Source organism: Schistocerca gregaria, chromosome X, assembly GCF_023897955.1.
Source record: "Schistocerca gregaria isolate iqSchGreg1 chromosome X, iqSchGreg1.2, whole genome shotgun sequence".
Taxonomy (NCBI): domain Eukaryota; kingdom Metazoa; phylum Arthropoda; class Insecta; order Orthoptera; family Acrididae; genus Schistocerca; species Schistocerca gregaria.
In genome coordinates, this window is record NC_064931.1 from 557,460,950 (window position 1) to 557,482,262 (window position 21,313).

General features: G+C 41.1%; 1 protein-coding gene across 3 annotated transcripts in view; it reads left to right on the plus strand.

The window, feature by feature from the left end:
- The first annotated feature begins 5,162 nt into the window (after positions 1 to 5,162).
- LOC126299433 (protein phosphatase methylesterase 1) overlaps positions 5,163 to 21,313 on the plus strand; it is a 91,063-nt gene continuing 74,912 nt past the window's right edge. For 2 of the 3 annotated variants that reach the window (XM_049991335.1, XM_049991336.1), the window contains exon 1: positions 5,163 to 5,512. In XM_049991335.1, the coding sequence (XP_049847292.1) occupies positions 5,451 to 5,512 (62 nt within the window). In that variant the 5' untranslated portion in view covers positions 5,163 to 5,450. The remainder of the gene's footprint in view (positions 5,513 to 21,313) is intronic. The other variant, XM_049991337.1, reaches the window with a different exon arrangement.

Sequence of the window (21,313 nt, forward strand, 5' to 3'; positions counted from 1 at the left end):
CTTTTCTGTGCGGGTATGATTATTCTGCTATGTGCTAATTGTTATGATGGAAGAGTTTTCTTTATTATTGGAACTGTTGCTCTAGAAAGTAATAATGACCAATGTGTATCAAAAAGTTCAACATTTCATGCAAATTCTACACATCTGTTTGTTTTCTGTTGTTGCCAAAAGACATTCCCCTGATTTGAGGAACAGTTGTCATCTCAGTTTGACAATACAATATCCTGTAATAATAACTGGTAGCAAATGAGGCACTTGGTTTCAGAGGTGATGCAGTATCTACATCCACGGAATTCCACTGATTTAATCTTTAGTGCAGTTATGAGTAAGTGTCTGTCATGTGAGACATCAACTGCCACCTGATAATCACTTAGTATTACAATTTAGTATGGTTCATACAGTGAGAATGTTGAGTGAAAGTCTTTTTATCACATTAACAAAGGTAAATGCAACCACAGGAATCTTATTATCTTTAAAAGATAGTGAACTAGATTTGTGATAAAGTACACTGCTTAATAAGTAGCAAGGCTGTGTTGTTTGCAAAAGTGGAATAAAGATTTAATTTTATAAAGCAGTGGAATATGTTTTGCTGAATTTAAAATGATAATTTAGGTATATAACCCATTTGTCCCTGAAATACGTTTTTACAGACATTCTAACTGCCTATATGTGGAACAGTGATTGCAGTGGTTGGCTAAGATTACTACTGAAATACTGATGGAGAACAAAAACGCAACACCAGCAAAGAGTTGTGTAACATAAACGAAAGTTGGTAGGTATGTTTCTACGCCTGAAAGATGACATCTGTTCAAATTTAGCATCAGTCGCGTAAGAGTGGTGCTAGTAGTGTCACCATGAAGATGCAGGTCAGGTTCGTTTTAAATTCCCACTGTACAGTCGTTAGCCTTCGCTACCTTTGAGATGGATGTGCTGAGCTGGTGTTAGTCAAGAATGCCTTTGAGGCGACAAAGATGGAATTATCAACATCTCACTGAGTTTGAATGAAGTTGTGTACTAGGGCCATGAGAAGCCAGATGTTCCTTCTACGATACAACTCAATGACTTGGCAGGAATGTAGCCACAGTATGTGGCTGCTGGCAGCAGTGGTCGGGAGAATTTACAGTCACAAAAGACCAGACTCTGGATGGCCACGTGGTGCTGCCAAGAGGGAAGACCATTGTGTTTAGCGTGTGGCTATTGTGCATTGTACTGCATCTGCAGCAGCAATTTGAGCAGTTAGGATCACAATAACACAATGTACTTTCACAAATCAGTTATTTCAAGTATAGCTTCGAGCCAGATGCCCTGTAGTGTGCATTCTACAGACCACATACCGCTGCGATTTGCCACTTCAGTGGCGTCAAGCCAGAGCTCGTTGTTGGAGGGCAGGATGGAGGTTTGTTGTGTTTTCTTATGAAAGCCGATTCTGCCTCAGTACTAGTGATGGCCGTGTGCTGGTTAGGAGGAGGCCAGTTGAGGGCATGCAACCAATCTGTATGCATGCTAGACACCCAGAACCTACACCTGGAGTTATAGTCTGGGATGTGATTTCGTATTACAGCAGGAATACTCTTGTGGTTATCCCACACACGCTGACTGCAAAATTGTATGTCAACCTGGTAATCTGACCTGCTGTGCTGTCATTCATGAGCAGCATTCCAGAGGGTGTTTTCCACCAGGATACACCACGGACGGCCGCCTGTATTGGAGGCCGGAGTCGTCAAGCTGACAACGTCGTAGCCTTTGACGTCAGTAGGCCGGCTAGCGTGACCAGCTAGGCCGAGACTGAAGTTAAGATTCCGTCGAATGCAGACAACGTGTCAGATATAAATACGCAATCACTTACTTTTTTGTAGATTTGGTCCCTATAAATAACACAGTTACCTAGAAAAGCTAATTTCTCGCAGTATTACGCCGACTTTACGTCGGAATTAAGCATTTTATTCTCGTTTCCTTGCAACGATGAACTTTTCAATAACTCATGTGTGCTTCATAGCAGTATAATATGGCGTTTCTTACCCAGCAAACAATTTTGTGAGGTGCCTATTAACATTATTTGCAGACTTGCAATTATTTCAGTCTGTTATTTGAAATGTATTATCATGTTTCTTCCAATATAAATGACAAACTAATATAAAAGTTTCTGACAGCTGCAACATATCTTTCACACCTTTATATGAGAGGGTGGCATAATAATAATTTTAACGAACGTTTTTTGTGTATTGTTCATTAGTATGTTAGATTTTTTTTTAAATCACAGGTCATACACCATCTACACATCTTTCTGAGTCAGAATGAACTGGGGACCTTGCTCTAGGATTTGAATAAGAAGCATGACTGAAATTTATCAGTGCATTAAAGTTTATTTCACAGTGACCACCTCCTCCTTGCCAGTACTAATTAGAGCATTTAAGGACTGAGGTTATGGATAAGAAAGAAGTTTCATAATTTTGTGTCAAAAGTTATGTAATGTTTTTAATTTTCTATTAACTCCCTCCTTCTTGGAACATATTAAATGTTCATTTTGGAGTTTGGTATAATTATTTAACAATATGTTACACGTAATGGAAACCAGCTTTTTGTAGATATCAGTAAGTGGCCTTCCACAGAGAAATGAGTTTGTTAGGGAACCAGTAGGGAATCTGAACACTAAGATGTGACCCTCTCCCTTGCTGTAATTGTAGTTGCTGTTGCAACCAGAAACACATTTTTCTGGCACCTGCAAATAGAGTGATGCATTAATTGCTAACATCTTAAATCAAAATACTGTTATGTAAAAATAGCAAATGATCATTTGAGTGGACTGGTTTTTTCTACTGCTTGGACATCACGAAACACAAGTCTACAAGTAGAATCAAATGTGTAGAAATATTCATAATATTAACACAAAATCACTTAGGAGACGATTCTGATACTAAATTTATGAATTCAAAACTTTATTTTCAAATTATATCTACAATATAGTAGAACTTTTGTTGCAATTGTGTAAACGAAAGTCGATCACGTATCACACTTGCACGTATGCATGTAAAAACACTACAAACTTCACAGAATTGTATACTTACATTGTGTTATATCTTCGACTGTAGTCACGACTACTTGCTATAATTTTTGCAGAGTCCAGTATAGCATAATTACACTGTAATTTCGGATAAAACAGACACCGCGAAAGTACGTAAACAACTGCTTCCGTTCGCTACCTTATAGCCACAGCCATGCGATAGGCCTTAGTGTAAAGTTGCCACATTTCAGTCCTCCGACCTCTAATACAGGCGGCCATGAATACACTCGCCCACATACTGCTGTTGTAACCTAACATGTTCTATAGAGTGTCGACACATTGACATGCTGTCCTGACCTTCACGATAACCAGATCTGTCTCCAAACGAGCACATGGGGCATCATTGGACGGCAACTCAAGCATCGTCCACAACCAGCATGAACTGTCCTTGTATTGTCTGACCAAGTGCAACAGGCATTTGGAACTCCATCCCACAAACTGACATCGAGCACCTGTACAACACAATACATTCATGTTTGTATGCTTGCATTCAACATTATGTCAGTTACACCAGTAATTAATGTACCAGCAGTTCATATTTGCAATGTTTTATCTCTCACTTACATTAACCTGTGACCTTGCAATGTTAATCACTTAAATATGTTTCCTAGACAAATGTATTCCCAAAATTTCATTACTCTACATAATATATTTTTTGGTGTTGTGATTTTTCCCCGTCAGTATTTATCTAGTGCCATTAAAGTAAAATTTTCAAATGAAATTGATAGTGTATAAAATGACCTAAACATTCCTAGAGAGGTAATAAATGTGTGTGCGAGAGAGAGACATAGATAGGCTTTGCTTAGCATTAAGCTTCTGATTCTAATAGTAACGCTTAATTGCATCTAAGCTCAGTCAATAATTTTCATACAGTACTGTCAGAATTGTCATGTTCCTTTACAGATAACTAAAAAGTGTCAGTTTGGCACTTATGTTCTGAAAATCTTGCATTGTAATAGTAAAATGGTAGGAAGGATCTTGTGCCATTTGTACTGTTAAACATTAAAGGTAACAAATAGACTAATGTTAAGATGATCATCTGATTTGCCACAGTATGGCCAATGCCTAATGAATGAATTTTTGCATCGACAGATTAAGTGCTCAGCTATGAGCATTCCTATATGAAAGTGTGTCATGTCTAAGTACATACTCGAATGTAACTATCAATTCAATGACCTTAAGTAGAGAGGACAAGTTTCACACAGGGTCATATGAGAGAAATCCTTGTTTCGGTCTCAACAAGATGGCGGATTTCTGTCTCTCTCTCTCCCCCCCCCCCCCCCCCCCCTGCCTTCATCGAGTGCCTAGGTAATGCTATTTTCCTTTTCTACTTATTCTAACCTCCTTGTAACATTTCCCTTTGGTGTCAAGTTACATTAATATTACAGCCCAATATATTCATTTGCACCACTCACTGCTGCAAAAATTTTTACTATCTGTTAGTTGGAATGACACTAGGAGCGCTAGCTGCGAGAAAGCCTGCCGTAAAATTAATGTTTGTTTTTAATAATTTTTCTTCATCATTAACGAAATAGATATTATGTTTTTGCATTCCAAGCATTACTAAATTATCAAGAGACGTGCATGATCGTAAAATAAATGTAAAGTCAACCGGATGCCAGTATTGTATTTCATACCAGATTTCTATGTTCCAATTTCACTGTTTTGACTGGAAGTGTTGTGAAGAAAACTATATGTTGCTGAGTAGATATACGACCATTTTTTGTAAAAGGTTATTTCTTCTACCTTTTGCTAACCATTCACTTGCACTGAAAAGAAGACAACATTCTTCAGTAAATATCTGTAAGTTACAACAGAATCGTAAATATACTGTCCTGTAATGTACCATTTCATACCTCGCAGGGTCCTTAGGAGAGAAATAGAAAGACAAATGTGGCGCCATTTTGTAATTACTACCGATTTTGGTGGCACAGCATACGCCCCCTGTTGCAAATCTATGTTACAAATCAATATAAACGGTGCTATTCGCGTTCGTCCGACACCGTATTCAAAAGTATATGTTTCGGTCCGCAGTGTTCAACAAAAATGAGCGGGCTTGTATGTACGGGTGGTAGGTAGTCTCTGTGGTAATATCTTTATGGGTGACTGTATGCTTTGGGGACGAAAGAGAGAATGCTAATTGGCGCGATGGCTAGTGGTGTGTTGTAATTTGTGCCGGAGGAGTTTGTGTGTGTTGGTTGTTGAAATGTGATTATTTCATTCCTATTAAGTTCAGTTTAGTGTCCAGTGAAGTGTTGTAGAAAATGTAGTGGTGTACAGACTCTACCCCGAAACCGACTCATCGAAATTTTTTTTGAGTTTGTTAAATGTCATCATCTGTAGCAGTCGTGACTAAAGCGTGATTTCACTTCAGACGTAGAATTAAATAATGTCATCGCTTCAGAAGAAAGTTCTAAAAACTAATCTCCCTCCTGGCCCTTCTGTTGCAAGGTATTGTTAAATTTGTTCATGATTATTAATGTTAGAAACGGTTGAGGTTGTTTAATATTAGATTGTTACGGTGTAAAATGAAACATTATGGTTAGAAATTACTATGTGATAATGAATCACTCTTGTCGTATCAAGTGTCTATAAATGACATCTTGTTACTGATATTGGTAATATTCAATTTGATGTTGTTAGTGATAGTTCTTTCAATACTGCTATTTCTACACAATCAGTAGTATGTCGTGACTCTTTTGAACTGTATACTTTTTATATCGTTCAACAAATTTTTCTTACCGGCGTTTATGATATTAAGAAAATTTCGTAGAATCGTTGTAACCTAGCAGTATACTTTTAAACCACTGATGTTGCCCTTGTTTACAGTTTGCCTACTGTGATAGGGGTGGAATGTTGAATGATTGCCCGAAACTGCATAAATTTATGAAAATTTTCCCTGTGAGCGGTCGAGAAAGAAAGTAATTTTATTAAATGTAGGAGATGAATCATATTTTTTTGTTTGTGTTCCATAAAATAGGTTAGCTATAACACAGAAGGTAATGGGTGTTTGTCAAACAAGAATATCAACTTCTGTCTACATATATAATATCTTTTGTGAGTAGGCTTACTGGAAATGCACGGGATAGGTGTAATTTTATGTGGTGTAGCGTGCCCCTCCCTGCCCCCCCCCCCCCTCCTCCAGCAATGGACAGGTTCATCTGTTAAGAGAGGCCTAATTCCATGTGTGATAAGGAAACTATAGTTTTTTTCCTCTTTGTGACGATTTGTTACTGAGTGTATTGTAAGCTCAGGTTGTTAATATGAGGTTCAAGGTGTTGCCTTCAGGAGTTGGTTCTCTGCCTGCTTGAAGTAATTTTTGGGCAAGACATTCAGAATGATGTCAGGTGAATCCTTGTCCCTGGCACTTGTTTTGATTGTATGTGTCTCATAGTCTACACCTGTCAAGTTGAAACTCCCCTTTCTGAACCACATTTTATGCTTAAATTCACCCACATAATTTCACATGCAGTACCCATAACAACTTCACTGGATATTATTGAATTCTTTACTCCAGTGCCACCATTGGCATATAGCCTATCATTGCAATAAATATTTCAATCTGTATTTAGGATTTTGTTGCTGTTCACATTTGTTTTCAACTAACTTTCATCCTGATACTATTTGGGCAGTATTATCTCAAATAAGTGACACTAATTGTGGGACTGTACCATAGATACTCCTGCAGTTTAGTAATATCATATTAAACTTTTCTATTTCCAACCTGTGAGGCCAAGTAGTGTCTAAGAGTAATGTGGCTGATCTATCTTAGATTTCAACAGGCAATTAATCACAGATCCAAACAGGGTGGGGGTCCTCAAATTTGAAAAAAGGCTTTGTGGCAAGGAACATGGATGACAAAACACAGAAAATTAAGTTTTAAACAATAAATCAACTATTCAAACTTGACTCTCATTTTTAGTGCTGTCAGAATATACAAAAATACAAGACTTGATTCTTCTCATTTCATCTTTTACACTGTACACAAACATGCACATTTCCATGAAGCTCCCTTGTGTACATGAACATGCTCTGTGGCTAGGTACTTCAAGAAGTATGATGCACTTGTAGTGCCTCTAAAATTTAGTGGTCTTGGAATGCCATTGACACAAAAGTGCTAATGATGTGGAGAATTAGTTGCAAATGATCATGGAGAACTGAGTAAGAAGCACCAGAGTACCACAACACTGGATTAGGAGCATCACAAGTCTCTCCATCATGCCAGTATGGCACACACAAAATTTGCATCCATTTCACATGCAGAAGGTACAAGCATTGCTGCAGAAGACTAATAAAAGAAGCTAGAATTGTGGAACTGCATTATATATCAGATGCAAGACCAGTGTTCTCCATTAACAACTTTTGAAAGGGAGATTGTAGGTAGACTCATAGTATGCACAAGTGGAAAAAAAAGTGGACCCTCTGGGCACTCTAATACATACACAGTGACGAAAACAGTGTTGATATCTGGTATAACATGTTTTCATAACGTAAGGCCATAGGTGCTACAATAAACATGGATAGAAGAAATGTAGGCCTATTTGAAAGTAACGTTACAACAGTTAACGTATGAAAACTGTAACACTGTCAGATAAGTGTCTTACCTTCTTACGTTGTTGATATCATTACTACAGATGTGAAAATGGGCACAGGCCGACACTGGGAAGTAATGTAATGGCACAATAGAATGTGCAATAAGGGTCAACATTTATAGATAATTTGACAGTGTATGGCAGATATTTACAATAGTTTTATCATTCATGAATATATTTGTATCTTTGATCTTTTTTGGAAATATTTTCAGAAGTTTGTTGACCAATCATGTGAACATAGAAACATTATTGAGGAAAGTTAAAGGTCATCTGGAGCCTTTGATAGTGATTTGTGAGATCTCAGAACACTAGAGCTTCTTTCATGTGTCCATCTGGAATCTCCAATTTGTGAAGGGGAGATTTCAGTATCATTTACTTTCAATAGAGAATATAAGTATGTGATTTTGGACACGGGCATAATGGATGTGTATTAAACAATTCTTTCTATGGAGAGTTAAAGTTCCAAAAAAACATGGCTTATAAAACACTTACTTCTTTCTATATGTTTTTAAAAAGTACCCTATTCAAGCATCCATTAGTTGCTGTGTAAGTACTAAATGCACGTATTACAGATTTCTTGCAATTGTTATGTCACATTTTTCTTTGCACACAATATAAACTATAGCACTTTGCTCATGTTCTTGCTCACATGCTTTAGGAATAATTGAGGGATCATGCCTACATTACTGAACTGTTGTATTTATGTTTATGTTTTAATGTTTTACTAATCTAATATTGTGTGTGCATTGGTTGTGATGTACTATGGTGTTGAAGTATATGTTTTCTGGTGTGTGTGTGTGTGTGGGGGGGGGGGGGGTTGTTATGCATACACACATTGTGTTATTGTTGTCTGTTTGTGTATCTGGGTTGTTTTTGATCTCGTTGCCTTCTGTCCGTATTTTCCTTTAAGTGGTGTTGCATAGTTTGTGTACTATGTTGCCTTTGTGTCTATTTTTTTTATGCTAGGTTGATAGCTGTTGTTCTTTGTGACCTATCTAAGGCACTTGACAGTATGAATCACAGTATTCTTCTAGATAAGTTGAAGTTTTATGGGATTGATGGGATAGCCAACCAGCGGATAATCTTGTATCTAACCAGAAGAATGCAGAAATTTGTACTTTTAGTCTGGAGACCTAATTCTGACTGGGGTGAAATTACACATGGAGTTCCCCAAGGCTCAATCTCACATTTACTATTTTTCCCCATCTGCATAAATGATCTTCTGTGTAATATACAATGAGCAGAATAGTTCTTTTTGCAGATGACACCAGCGTTGTAGTGAATCCAAGCATACATACAGAATGAGAAGAAATGGTAAACAATGTTCTTAGAAGTATCATTGACTGGATCTCTGTGAATGGTTTCACTTTGTTTAAAAAAGACACAATGTGTTCAGTTCTGCACATTTAAGGGTACTACACCAACGATAAATGCAGCAAGTAGCACCAGTAGTATGTAGTAGGAATTACTAACATATATATATATTTTTTTTCTTTTTGTGTTTAAAAAAAAAAAAGGCAAAATGATTCGTGGAACATCTAACTAACATGTTTATTTCTTCCTGATAGTTCTTTTTGCTTAGCTCTCACACAAAATTTTGCCTCCTTCAATTCCCACCCTACACCTCACCACTCACACCCTCTGATAAGTCAGACCTAGAGCGTGTGATCAAGAACAGTGTGCTATAGTGTAGGTTACATGTAGAAAATGTAGCATATCAATTGGGAAAAATGTGTACTATGTACATAAAGTACATACAGAATAACAAGTGGATTCATTAATATAACAGCAAATGAATGTAAATGAAGGAAAGACAGTTCTAAATAGAAATAGTTGGATTCAAAAGAGCTGCCAAGAATCAGTACCTGTATAATTAATTTGCTTTGTATTACGGACCACTGAAGATGCCTAGCATGGATAGGCAAAACATGTACATTTCAGGTGTGTCATATAGCCATGTAAGAGGCATGCAACCTTTTATTCCATAATGTCATATGGGACTATTTTTTGGGGTAATTCATCAAGCCAAGCTAAGGTTTTCTGGGCACAAAAACGTGCAGTAAGAGTTAGATGTGGTGTGAACTCAAGAACATCCTGCAGAAGCCTGTTTAGGGAACTAGGGATACTAACTACTGCTTCCCAATATATTTATTCCTTAATGAAATTTGTCATTAAAAATATATCACTTTTTCAAACCAGCAGCTCACTTCATGGAATCAATACTAGAAATAAGAATAATCTTCACAAGGATTTAAAGTCACTTACTCTTGAACAAAAAGATGTGCATTATTCAGGAACACACATTTTCAATAACTTGCCAGCAGCCATAAAAATCTTAACAACCAATGAAATTCAGTTTAAGAGAAGCCTAAAGGATTTATTGGTGGCCAACTCCTTCTACTCCATTGATGAATTTCTCAGTAAAACCAACTCATTTGTATATATATATAAAGTACAATATAACTTCTGTGCAATTTCAGTGCAGTAATGTGTTCGTTGTAAATAAGTATTATAGTAGTTGTATTACATGTTTATGACCTTATAAATAAATAAAAAACTTTTTTATTTTAAATGACTTTCATATAGTGTTCATTAAAAAATGACGATCATTCCACTTGGGACCTGTGGAATGGTACATTAGCTTATTTGTTTTAGTTGTAAATATTTGTGATGGATTGTTGTTTTTCTGACATGTTCCACATGCTGGAGGACCTCCTCACTACGTATCAATTGGAATGAAAGTAAATATAATCTAATCTATAGATGGGGAGCTTTTTTTATATACGCTGTTGTTATGGTCACTGTAGAAAACTTTAGTCACTTGATGTTGAGCTTTATCAGCAAACTCATCTCCAGAATATATGCAGAAAGGTTACAAATGTCATGAGGAACACAGCTCTTTTTTTTTTTCTTTTTTTTTAAGTAATTACCAAATAGTGAAATGGACAAAAGTTTAGAAGAACGTAAATTAAAATGAACATACACTTTGTGATCAGAAGTATCCGAACACCCTCAAAAACATACATTTTTCATATTAGTTGCATTGTGCTGCCACTTACTGCCAGGTACTCCATATCAGCAACCTCAGTAGTCATTAGACATTATGAGAGAGCAGAATGGGGCACTCCGCGGAAGTCATGGACTTCGAAAGTGGCCAGGTGATTGGGTGTCACTTGTCATACATCTGTATGTGAGATTTCCATGCTCCTAAACATCCCTAGGTCCACTGTTTCCAATGTTATAGTGAAGTGGAGACGTGAAGGGACACGTACAGTGCAAAAGTGTACGGGCTGACCTCACCTGTTGACTGACAGACTGGTGACAGTTGAAGAGGGTCATAATGTGTAATAGGCAGACCTATGCAGACCATCACATAAGAATTCCAGACTGTGTCAGGATCCATTGCAAGTATTGTGACAGTTAGGCGGGAGATGAAAAAGCTTTGATTTCATGATCAAGCGGCTGGTAATAATCTACACGTCATGCCAGTAAATGCCAAACAACGCTTCGCATGATGCACGGAGTGGAAACATTGGATGATTGAACAGTGGAAAAACATTGTGTGTAGTGACAAATCACTGTGCACAATGTGGCGATCTGATGGCAGGGTGTGGGTACAGCAAATGCTTGGTGAAAGTCATCTGCCAGCGTGTATAATGCCAACAGTAAAATTCGGAGGTGGTGGTGTTTTGATGTGGTCATGTTTTTCATGGAGGGGCTTGCATCCCTTGTTGTTTTGCATGGAACTATCACAGCACAGGCCTACATTGATGTTTAAGCACCTTGTTGCTTGCCACTGTTGAAGAGCAATTTGGGGATGGCGATTGCATCTTTCAACACGATCGAGCACCTGTTCATAATCATGGCCTGTGATAGAGTGGTTACACAACAATAACATCCGTGTAACAGACTACCTGCAGAGACTCCTGACCTGAATCCTATAGAACACCTTCGGGATGTTTTGGTGCACAGACTTCGTGCCAGACCTCACCGACAGACATCGATACCTCTCCTCAGTGCAGCACTTGGTGAAGAATGGGCTGCTATTCCCCAAGAAACCTTCCAGCACCTGATTGAATGTATGCCTGTGAGAGTGGAAGCTGTCATAAAGGTCGAGGGTGGGCCAATGCCATATTGAATTCCAGCATTACCGATGGACAGCACCACGAACTTGCAAGTCATTTTCAGCCAGGTGTATGGACACTTTTGATTACATAATGTACTAAAGAGGGTAGGGAGCATCATAAAGATGGTATGGCATCATGTAAAAATACGAGCATCAGAATACAAATGAATGAGGAAATATAACATTATTTACAAAGTAACAAAGTGTCCAGTACGTGGTGTGACTAGTAGCACAAGGAGCACTGAATGTGGTTGACAAGCCAAATAGATGCAAAATTACTTAAAAACAAAGCACATCAATAAGAATGTTATACAGCAAAGATCATAAAATACCTAGTTGCCATATACCAAGAATAAGAGACTTACAATAAAAATATAAAACCTAAATGTAAGATAACGGATGGATGTGGGGCAAGAAACGGATGAAAGCTAGATGGCACATTAGGCACATGTCATATTACATGAAGGAAATACATAAATATTACATTTTACAAAAGACAGGCTCTTATTAAGCTGCACTATGAAAGTTGAATTCGTATGATTAAATTAAGAATGTGAAGAGAAGGGGACAGAGGTGCCCATTCACAATTTTTGTTTAATACTTACATTCACAAACAGTGAATAACATAACATAGTATATAATTAAAATAAGTACAGTTTTAATGTTAAATCAATGATAAAGAGCCTAAAGAAATGGATATGCAACTCCATTGCAAAGGTTGAAGAGAAAAATGGTTTACATGATCAAATTTGAATGAAGGCCGATTGTTGTCAAAGTGCTGGTTGAAATATACTGTTGTAAAATGCATGTACATCAACAGAATCGTAATTAATGTAGTCCGGATTTACATGAGCTCCATTGTAATTTATGAATGGTAGGTACAGCAATAAAGAGTAAAGGTAAATAAAGGGGAAAGAGAAAAATAAAGTAAGGGCATGGGAATGGGTGTAAAAAAATTTTGTTAGAAAGACATAAAGGGGAAGGGACAACATGGGTCGGAAATAAAGAGAACGGTGATACAGGGCAACAGATAAGCAGTGTGCAAGAGCAGAAATTGACAAACTGTAAATGAAAAGTAATGGTACATTGTTTCACAGTATTCTAAAGAGGGGAGCTAACAAAGAAGCACAAGAACCATATATAAAATAATGAACCTATACAGGAAAAATAAGCAGGATATATAGTGGAACGTGGAAATAAACTATGTAAACAACAGGTCATCAGGTACATTAAAAAACTATTGGTGAGCCAACCCTGTTTGTTGGTTAACCACTTTTGGATGACTGTTAGAATGAGGAATATAAATTTAAAGCTCCTGAAGAATGTCTAAATCCTGCCTCCTGCCCTTTAGGCTTGGTATGCAAGATTTCTAAGTTACCATTAATCAAGGATAGTAGATGGTCTTCATTTTTCAAATGAGCCATGGGTACTGTTGTTTTTATAAGTGTGTTCCCTTAAATGTGTGACAGTCCTTTCGAATCTGCCCTATGTAAACATTATCACATGAGCCACAGTTAATTTATGCTCCAGATATTTTAAATTTCTTTCTCCTGCCATCAGGCAATGGTGTGGGGGAAAAAAGAGCCTATTTTCACATTGGCTCTCTTAAAGGTATAGCCTTTTACCATAAACAAGGCCAAAGTAAGATAAGGAAGCAAATTTGGTTTTCTCAGTAAATGGTGCAAGTAGGTGGTTTTTCTCTGTTCAGAATGTTATCACCCATTGCACGAATAAAGCTTTCGGCATCTCCGTTGGCAATTCCAACTTAAGTGATGATGTCAGTTTCTTTTCTAGTAGTTGCAAATTTCGGAATGAAATTCCTTTCTCAAGCTGTAGGAGAAAAAACAAACACACACATACACACACACACACACACAACACACACACACACACACACACACACACACACACACACACACACACCTTATTGGGGGAAGGGGGGCGAGGCAGCAAGTTACCTTTGGTTTAGGCTTGGGAGGCTACAGGAGCGAAAGATTTGCTTTAGGGATAGCTGCCATCTGCGCAGTTCAGAAAAGCTGGAGATGGTGGAGAGGATCCAGATGGCACGGGTTGTGAAGCAGCCACTGAAACCTGTCATTTTGTGCTCTGCTGCATGTTGTGCCAATTCTTCTGTTTGGAAGCAGTTTGATTGTGGCCATTCATTTCTGGTTGATAACTGGTTGGCTGTCGGAACAATGTAAAACACTGTGCAGTGGTTGCAGCAGAGCTGGTATATAATGTGGCTGCTTCCACAGGTGGCCCAGCCTCTGATGGGACAGGACAATCCTGTGACAGGGCTGGAGTTAGGAGGCGCTGAGTAGGTGGGTAGGGCAGGTCTGGCATCTGGGTCTTCAACAAGTGTAGGATCCGTGGGGCAGGGGTTGGGAGTGGGAGTGGGAATGGCATAGTGATGGACTAGGATTTTAAGTAGATTGAGTGGACAGCGGAACACCACTTAGGGAGGGTATGGAAGTACCTTCGGTGGAGTGTGCCTCATTTCAGAGCATGATGATAGATATTCAAAGTCCTGGCAAAGAACATGGTTCAGTTGTTTCAGTCCTAGGTGGTATTGGGTGACAAGGGGGCTCTTCTTTCTGATTGGTTCATTGGGATGCGTTGTGTGTGAGTATGGCACGGGACATATGTTTGCTTGTCTGCGAAGGCCTTCGTGAGACCTCACCCCAGTACACTCACTATGGGCTGGGAAAGAGCTGGCTGTTTTGGTGTTTTTTTTTTTTGTGTGTGTGAATGTGTGAGTGTGTGAGAGGGGGGGGGGGGGGGCACGTGCATGCACGCTTGTTCATCCTGCAGCGTGAGAAAGGAATTTTAGTCCGCAAGCTAGCAAAGCAAAGCTCTGTACCTTTTGTTTTTGTATCTGTCGATGACGCAGCACTTCTGCCTTTCAGCGAGTCATCTCTTTATTCCTTAATAATTCATTACTCTCAACCAGAACTTTCCATGCCTCTTTTCTAATAGTGTCATCCTTAAGTTGTTCAGCAAGCCTATTGAACGTAGAAAGGAAATGTACTCACTTATGGGAGATCGCATGATTTAAGTCCATGTCAGTAATTATTATCAGTGGTTATTAGCTTATGATAAATATCAGTTAGGAGGTCAGGGCCCTCCATACTTATTGTCAGACCCAGTGCTTATAGGGTGAAGGTTTTAATGTGTTGCAGAGTGGCTGGCTTCTCCTTTTTTATTCTCATGGTGAGCCAACCATGGTAACCTGCTTTGATATTTTATTCTCTTCATCCTGTTTCTTGTATTTCTGTGGTTTTCTTGTCCACTTTTGTACATTTATATGTTTGTTGCCCTTCATCGTTCCTGCGATTTTCCCTTTCATTCTGTTTTGAGTTGTCAGTGTCTTTTGTTTTATTCTCACACTTGTGGCATTGTTTTATTTGGAACAAGGGACTGATGATCTCGTAGTTTGGTCCCTTCTCCCTCTTTTAATCCAACCAACCAACTTGCTCATTCTTGATGGAGCCACTATGATTATGTGGTTTTCTGGTCACATCAGTCTGAGAGTAACAGAGACTACTGCCAAGGCTGCAGTCCTTGTACCTCAGGCCGCTAGTTCGTCCAATCCCTCTGATGATCTCTCTGTTGCTGTCTGTCAGCAGGTGGTTTCACTTTGGCATCACCACTGATCCTCCCTTTGTGGGATCAAGCGCCAGGGAAAGAAGCCTTTTAGAGTGGCTTGGATGACCTCCTCTGGGCCCTCTCGCCATGGGATCATTTTTAGCTAGGTTGCGTATTGGACACTGTCTTTTTAGCCATCGCCATTTGTTAAGTGGTGTTCCCCCAACACTTTGTGCTCATTGCCCTCAACCTTGGACAGGCTGCCATTTCCTGACAGAATACCTTGTTTTCAACCACTTACGTTCTCATTTGTATTTGTCGTCTGAGTTATTTGCCATTTTAGAAATGACGCGCGGGCTGTTGACAGCATTTCACTTTTTATCTTTCTCACAGTATGACAAATGACATTTAATCTTTAGTCCAGAAGCTGCATTTCTCTATGGCTTATTTTATAGACCTTTCTCCGCATCTCTGTTATTAGCTGTTTTTCCTTCCTTCGGTTGGGCTTAACATGTAGTTGTTTTTAAATGCTGCCATTGTGTTCATGTTATATGGTTCTGACATGGGCACGTATGACCCTAGTTATTTTTGAGCCCCAAAATAAAACAAACAGCTGCAGGCCTTTTTAGGTAAAGTTAGTTATTATTCTAAGTTGCTCCCTCAAGCAGCACACATTATGCACCCACTTAACCAGTTGTGGAAGAAGGGAGTTCATTTCAGGTAACTGGCTGCCTGTGAGCATGCTTTCAGCCAGCTGAAATACCTTTTATGCTCAGGGCCGTGCGTTACGCCCTTTTCTCCATCATTTCCCCCTGTTTTGGCTGCTGATGCTTCCCCCTGTCGCATTACTGCAGTGCTTGTGCATCGAAACGATGATGGTACTGAGCAACCCATCGCCTGTACATCTGAGATACTGACATCTACTCACAGATAAAGAGGCTTTGGTGATCATCTTTGCTCTTAAGAAATTCCATGTGTACCTTTTTAGGACCAAGATTACTCTCACTACTGACCACAAACCATTGGCCACACTCAACTTCCAGAGTGGATGGCTGAAAGGCTCCAGCATTGGGTTCTTTGCCTTAGTTCTTATAATTACACTACTAAGTGCAAGCCTACCATGCAACATGCAAACGTAGAGGCACTCTCTCGTCTATCCTCCGGACCAGACCTGGCATTTGACCGACAGATCTTCTGTTTCCACATTGACATAGAACAATGCTACTTGGATGGATTTCCCATTACTGCTACTCACATCAATGCAGTTACATGCTGGGACCCTATTTTACGGTGTGTTACATCTCCAACCCAGGGCTCACCTCTCTCACTAACCCCCCCCCCCCCTCCCCCCCCCCCCCCCCCTGTGGGCCCAGGGTTAGAATAGGCCCAAGGTATTCCTGCCTGTCATAAGAGGCGACTAAAAGGAGCCTCACACATTTCGGCCTTCATGTGATGGTCCTCTGTAGGGTTTGACCTCCATTTTTCAAAAATTTTCCCAAAAAGCGAGCCAATTGAGGAAGGTGCACCTTACAAGGTGCAATGTGTCCATTGTGCATTAGATCTTTAGCACACTTTCTTGTCGTGGCATTGCACTCCCACTCATCTTCCATCTCTTGGGCGAGGACACTTTCCTGGGTGTGTTTTCCTCCACCCACTATGCAGTGTTATTTTCTGCACCAACGGTGACCATGGAATTCTTTGCACCTCATATCTAGCACAGTAGCCAGTCTGTTGTGGTGGGACTGCCATGTACCCTGTTGGTTGTAGGCCCCTGACTACACAAGGATTGCTCTGCTGATGCCTGCGCCGTTAACTCCCCATGTATGCCCAAGAGTAGATGCCCATCACCCTGGGGTACTGGGACTCCCTGCAGTGGCCATCCTGCCAGGTGGCTTTTGCTGCAGCTGGGTGGTGCTCGTAGGGAGGGCCCCTGGTCAGAGTGCATGGCATCAGGGCGAATGACACGCAATGAAGGTACCATGTCATCACTCGCTGGTGATCAAACGCCAGCAGTCTCTAAGTGTTCCAGGTCTCGGTACAATGCAAGGAAGTATGATCCTAAATATTTAGCCTCCCTGGCCACACCATGGGAGGAACGCCAGGCTAAGGAAGGCAGCTAACCTTTCTCGCCCCGTTACCTCGTATGTACGAGAGTGATGGGGACTCCTTTGTCTCAGTAAAGCCTCAGGTTTTTTTTTTATTTATTTTTTTTTTTTTATAGGACAAGTTTGGGGAGGTAGCGGGCTTGTCCAATATGTGGTCAGGGTCAGTCTTGATAAAAACGACATACTCTGCCCAGTCACAGGCATTACTCGCTTGTGATAAGCTGGGGATGTTTCCGTCACCATCGTGCCTCATAAGAGCTTAAATATGGTTCAGGGTATTATATTCCACATGGACCTTCTTTTGCAGTCCGACAACTAGCTGCGTGCCAACTTAGAGCGATGAGGAGTTCTTCATCTGCGCGTCCATTGGGATCTGAGGGATAATCGGGTTGCCACTGGTGCCTTCATCTTGGCATTCGAGGGTGACACATTAACCAAGGTGGTCAAGGTGATGGTCTGTCACTGTCATTTCGAGCCATATATCCCTCCCCAAATGTGGTACTTTAAGTGCTGGAAGTTTGGCCAAATGTCTTCCCACTGTACTTCCAGCATCACATGTCGAGATTGTGGACATCCATCCCATGCCAATATTCCATGTGCCCCACTTACCATCTTTGTCAACTGTGGAGAGCATCATTCACCTTGCTCGCCAGACTGCAGGATTTTACAGAAAGAGAAGAAAATCGTGGAATATAAGACCCTGGACTGACTGACCTACACTGAGGCGAAGAGGAATTTTGAGCGCCTACGTCCTGTGACTGTGACCTCCTCTTATACCGCTACTACAAGGGGGGGCACTTCCCTTCCTGTTGCTCCCATACCATATACCTCAGCACTGTCCACCCCCCCCACCCCCACCCCACCCCCCACAACCATAGGGGACACGAGTCCCCACTTCTCAGCTGGAGAAGCGTAAGTCTTCTTCGGTTCCTCTTGCTAGGAAGTTGTCCCTTGTATCACTCTCTCCCCAGGTTTCTGATAGCGGAAAAGATGACTACTGCCAGTTGCTGAAGTGCTCAAAAGCAGCTGGTCGTATGGCTTCACGATAATCCTCACTCCAAGAGACTGAATCAGTGAAGCCTTCCCAGCCAGATAAAACCAAGGATCAACAAGAGAAATCCAGAAAGAAGACGTCCAAGGCCAAGGGAATTGCGGTAGCACCCACACCACCGCTGCCTACAAGCTTTGGCGTCCACAGAGGACCTAGATATCACAGACCCTCAGACACAATGGGTATAGCCTGCTTAGGAAATAAGTCAGTGGCAGCAGGTGACCCTGAGGTGTAGACTGCCTCATTGAGTGTTTCATGCCTTCCCAGTCTCATGATCATGTCATCCTCTTGTGGAACTGCAGTGGTTTTTTTCCACCACTTGGCTGAGCTACAGCAATTGTTAAAATTTTCCACCTGCTTTCTGCATTGACCTCCAGGAAACCTGGCTCCCGGCAATGCGGACCCCTGCCCTACACGGCTGCAGGGGATATTACAAGAACAATAGCGAATATAATAGTGTCAGGTGGAGTTTGCATTTATATCCTGAACTCGGTATGTAGTGAACCTGTGCACCTTCAAACTCCTCTTGCAGCTGTGGCTGTCAGGATACGGCCAACGCAGGAAGTAACTGTCTGCAACATATGTCTCCTTCCAGATATTGCGGTATCCTTGAACGTATTGGCTGCATTGATTGATCAACTCCCTGAACCTTTCCAACTTTTGGGATATTGGAATGTGCATAACCCCTTGTGGGGTGGCACCATGCTTACTGGCGAAGGCAGAGATGTCGAAACTTTACTGTCTCAGTTCGGCTTCTGTCTCTTAAATACTGGGGCTGCCACACATTTCAGTGTGGCTCATGGTAGTTACTCTGCCATTGATTTATCAGTTTGCAGCCCAGGACTTCTCCCATGTATCCACTGGAGAGCACATGAGGACCTGTGTGGTAGTGACCGCTTCCCCATCTTCCTGTCACTCCCTCGGCATCATGCCAGTGGATGCCTACCCCTATGTGCTTTAAACAAGGCAGACTGGGTAGCCTTAACCTCTGCTGACACTGTTGAATCACCCCCACATGGTGCCATTGATGTTGTGATTCAACAGATAAATACAACAATAGTTTCTGCAGGAGCAAATGCAATCCCTTGTTCTATAAGGTTCCCCCGGCAAAAGACAGTCCCTTGGTGGTCGCTGGAAGTCGCTGCAGCAATTAAGGAGCGTTGGCAAGCTCTACAGGGGCATAACCGGCACCCTTCCCTAGAGCACCTAATAGCCTTCAAACAGCTCCATGCCCTCATTCGCCAGCTTATAAAATGATGAAAACAAGTGTTGTGAGAGGTACATGTCAACCATTGGGTGCCATACATCACCTTCCCAAGTCTGGCCGATCAGACATCTTTTTGGGTACCAGATTCCTACATGTGTCCCTGGCGTTAACATCAATGGCTTGCTCTCTACCGACGCAAACGCGATGGCCGAGCACTTTACTGAGCACAATGCTCGAGGCTCTGCATCGGAGAACTACCCCCCAGCCTTTGGCACCCTCAAACGGCGGATGGGAAGGAAAATCCTCTTGTTCACTACACGCCACAGTGGACCCTATAACACCACATTTACAGAGTGGGAGCTCCTCATCACCTTTGCACATTGCCCCGGCATGGCTACTGGGCCTGATTGGATCCACAGTCAGATGATTAACCATCTCTCATCTGCCTGTGAGCGATATCTCCTCGTCACCTTCAACCATATCTGGTGAGATGGTATCTCTCCATCTCAATGGCTGGAGAGTACCATCATTCTGGTGCTAAGACTTGGTAAAAATCCGCTTGATTTGAATAGCTATCAGCTTATCAGCTTCAACAACATTCTCTGTAAGCTGCTAGATTAGAACGTACGTTGTATCAGCAGTTGGTTTGGGTCCTGGAATTATGTGGCCTACTGGCTCCATGTCAGGACTGCTTCCGCCAGGCTTGCTCTACCACTGATGATCTCGTGTCCCTCGAGGCTAATTTTAGTGTGGTTTCCCCCCCCCCCCCCCCCCCCCTCCTCTGTGTCCTCCGCCCTAGGGCTTTTAGGGTGGAGGTTTTAATGTGTTGCAGAGTGGCTGGGTTCTCCTTTTTTATACTCATTGTCAGCCAGCCATGTTAATCTGCTTTCTTGTTTTTAATCTCTTCTCCCTGTTTCTTCCATCTCTCTTTGGTTTTCTTGTCTTGTTTTGTCCAGTGTAGTGTTTGTTGTCCTTCTGTCATTCTTATGGTTCTCCCTTCCTCCTGTTATTGTGCTGTACATCTTCTTTCTTTTCTTCTTTCCCTTGGATAATTGTTCTACTTGGAGCAAGGGACTGATGACCTTGCAGTTTGATCCTTTTTCCCCCCTTTTAAACCAACCAACCAACATCTCTCACTCTGTTGCCTTTGCGACCACATTCGTCTGGACTTTGCTGGTCCCTTTCTGATATCTATGAGGTGCATTCAAGTTCTAAGGCCTCCGATTCTTTTTCTAATTAACTACTCACCCAAAATCGATGAAACTGGCGTTACATCTCGACGTAATCGCCCTGCAGACGTACACATTTTTCACAACGCTGATGCCATGATTCCATGGCAGCGGTGAAGGCTTCTTTAGGAGTCTGTTTTGACCACTGGAAAATTGCTGAGGCAATAGCAGCACGGCTGGTGAATGTGCGGTCACAGAGAGTGTCTTTCATTGTGGGAAAAAGCCAAAAGTCACTAGGAGCCAGGTCAGGTGAGTAGGGAGCATGAAGAATCACTTCAGAGTTGTTATCACAAAGAAACTGTTGCATAATGTTAGCTTGATGTGAGAGTGCGTTGTCATGGTGAAACAGCACACATG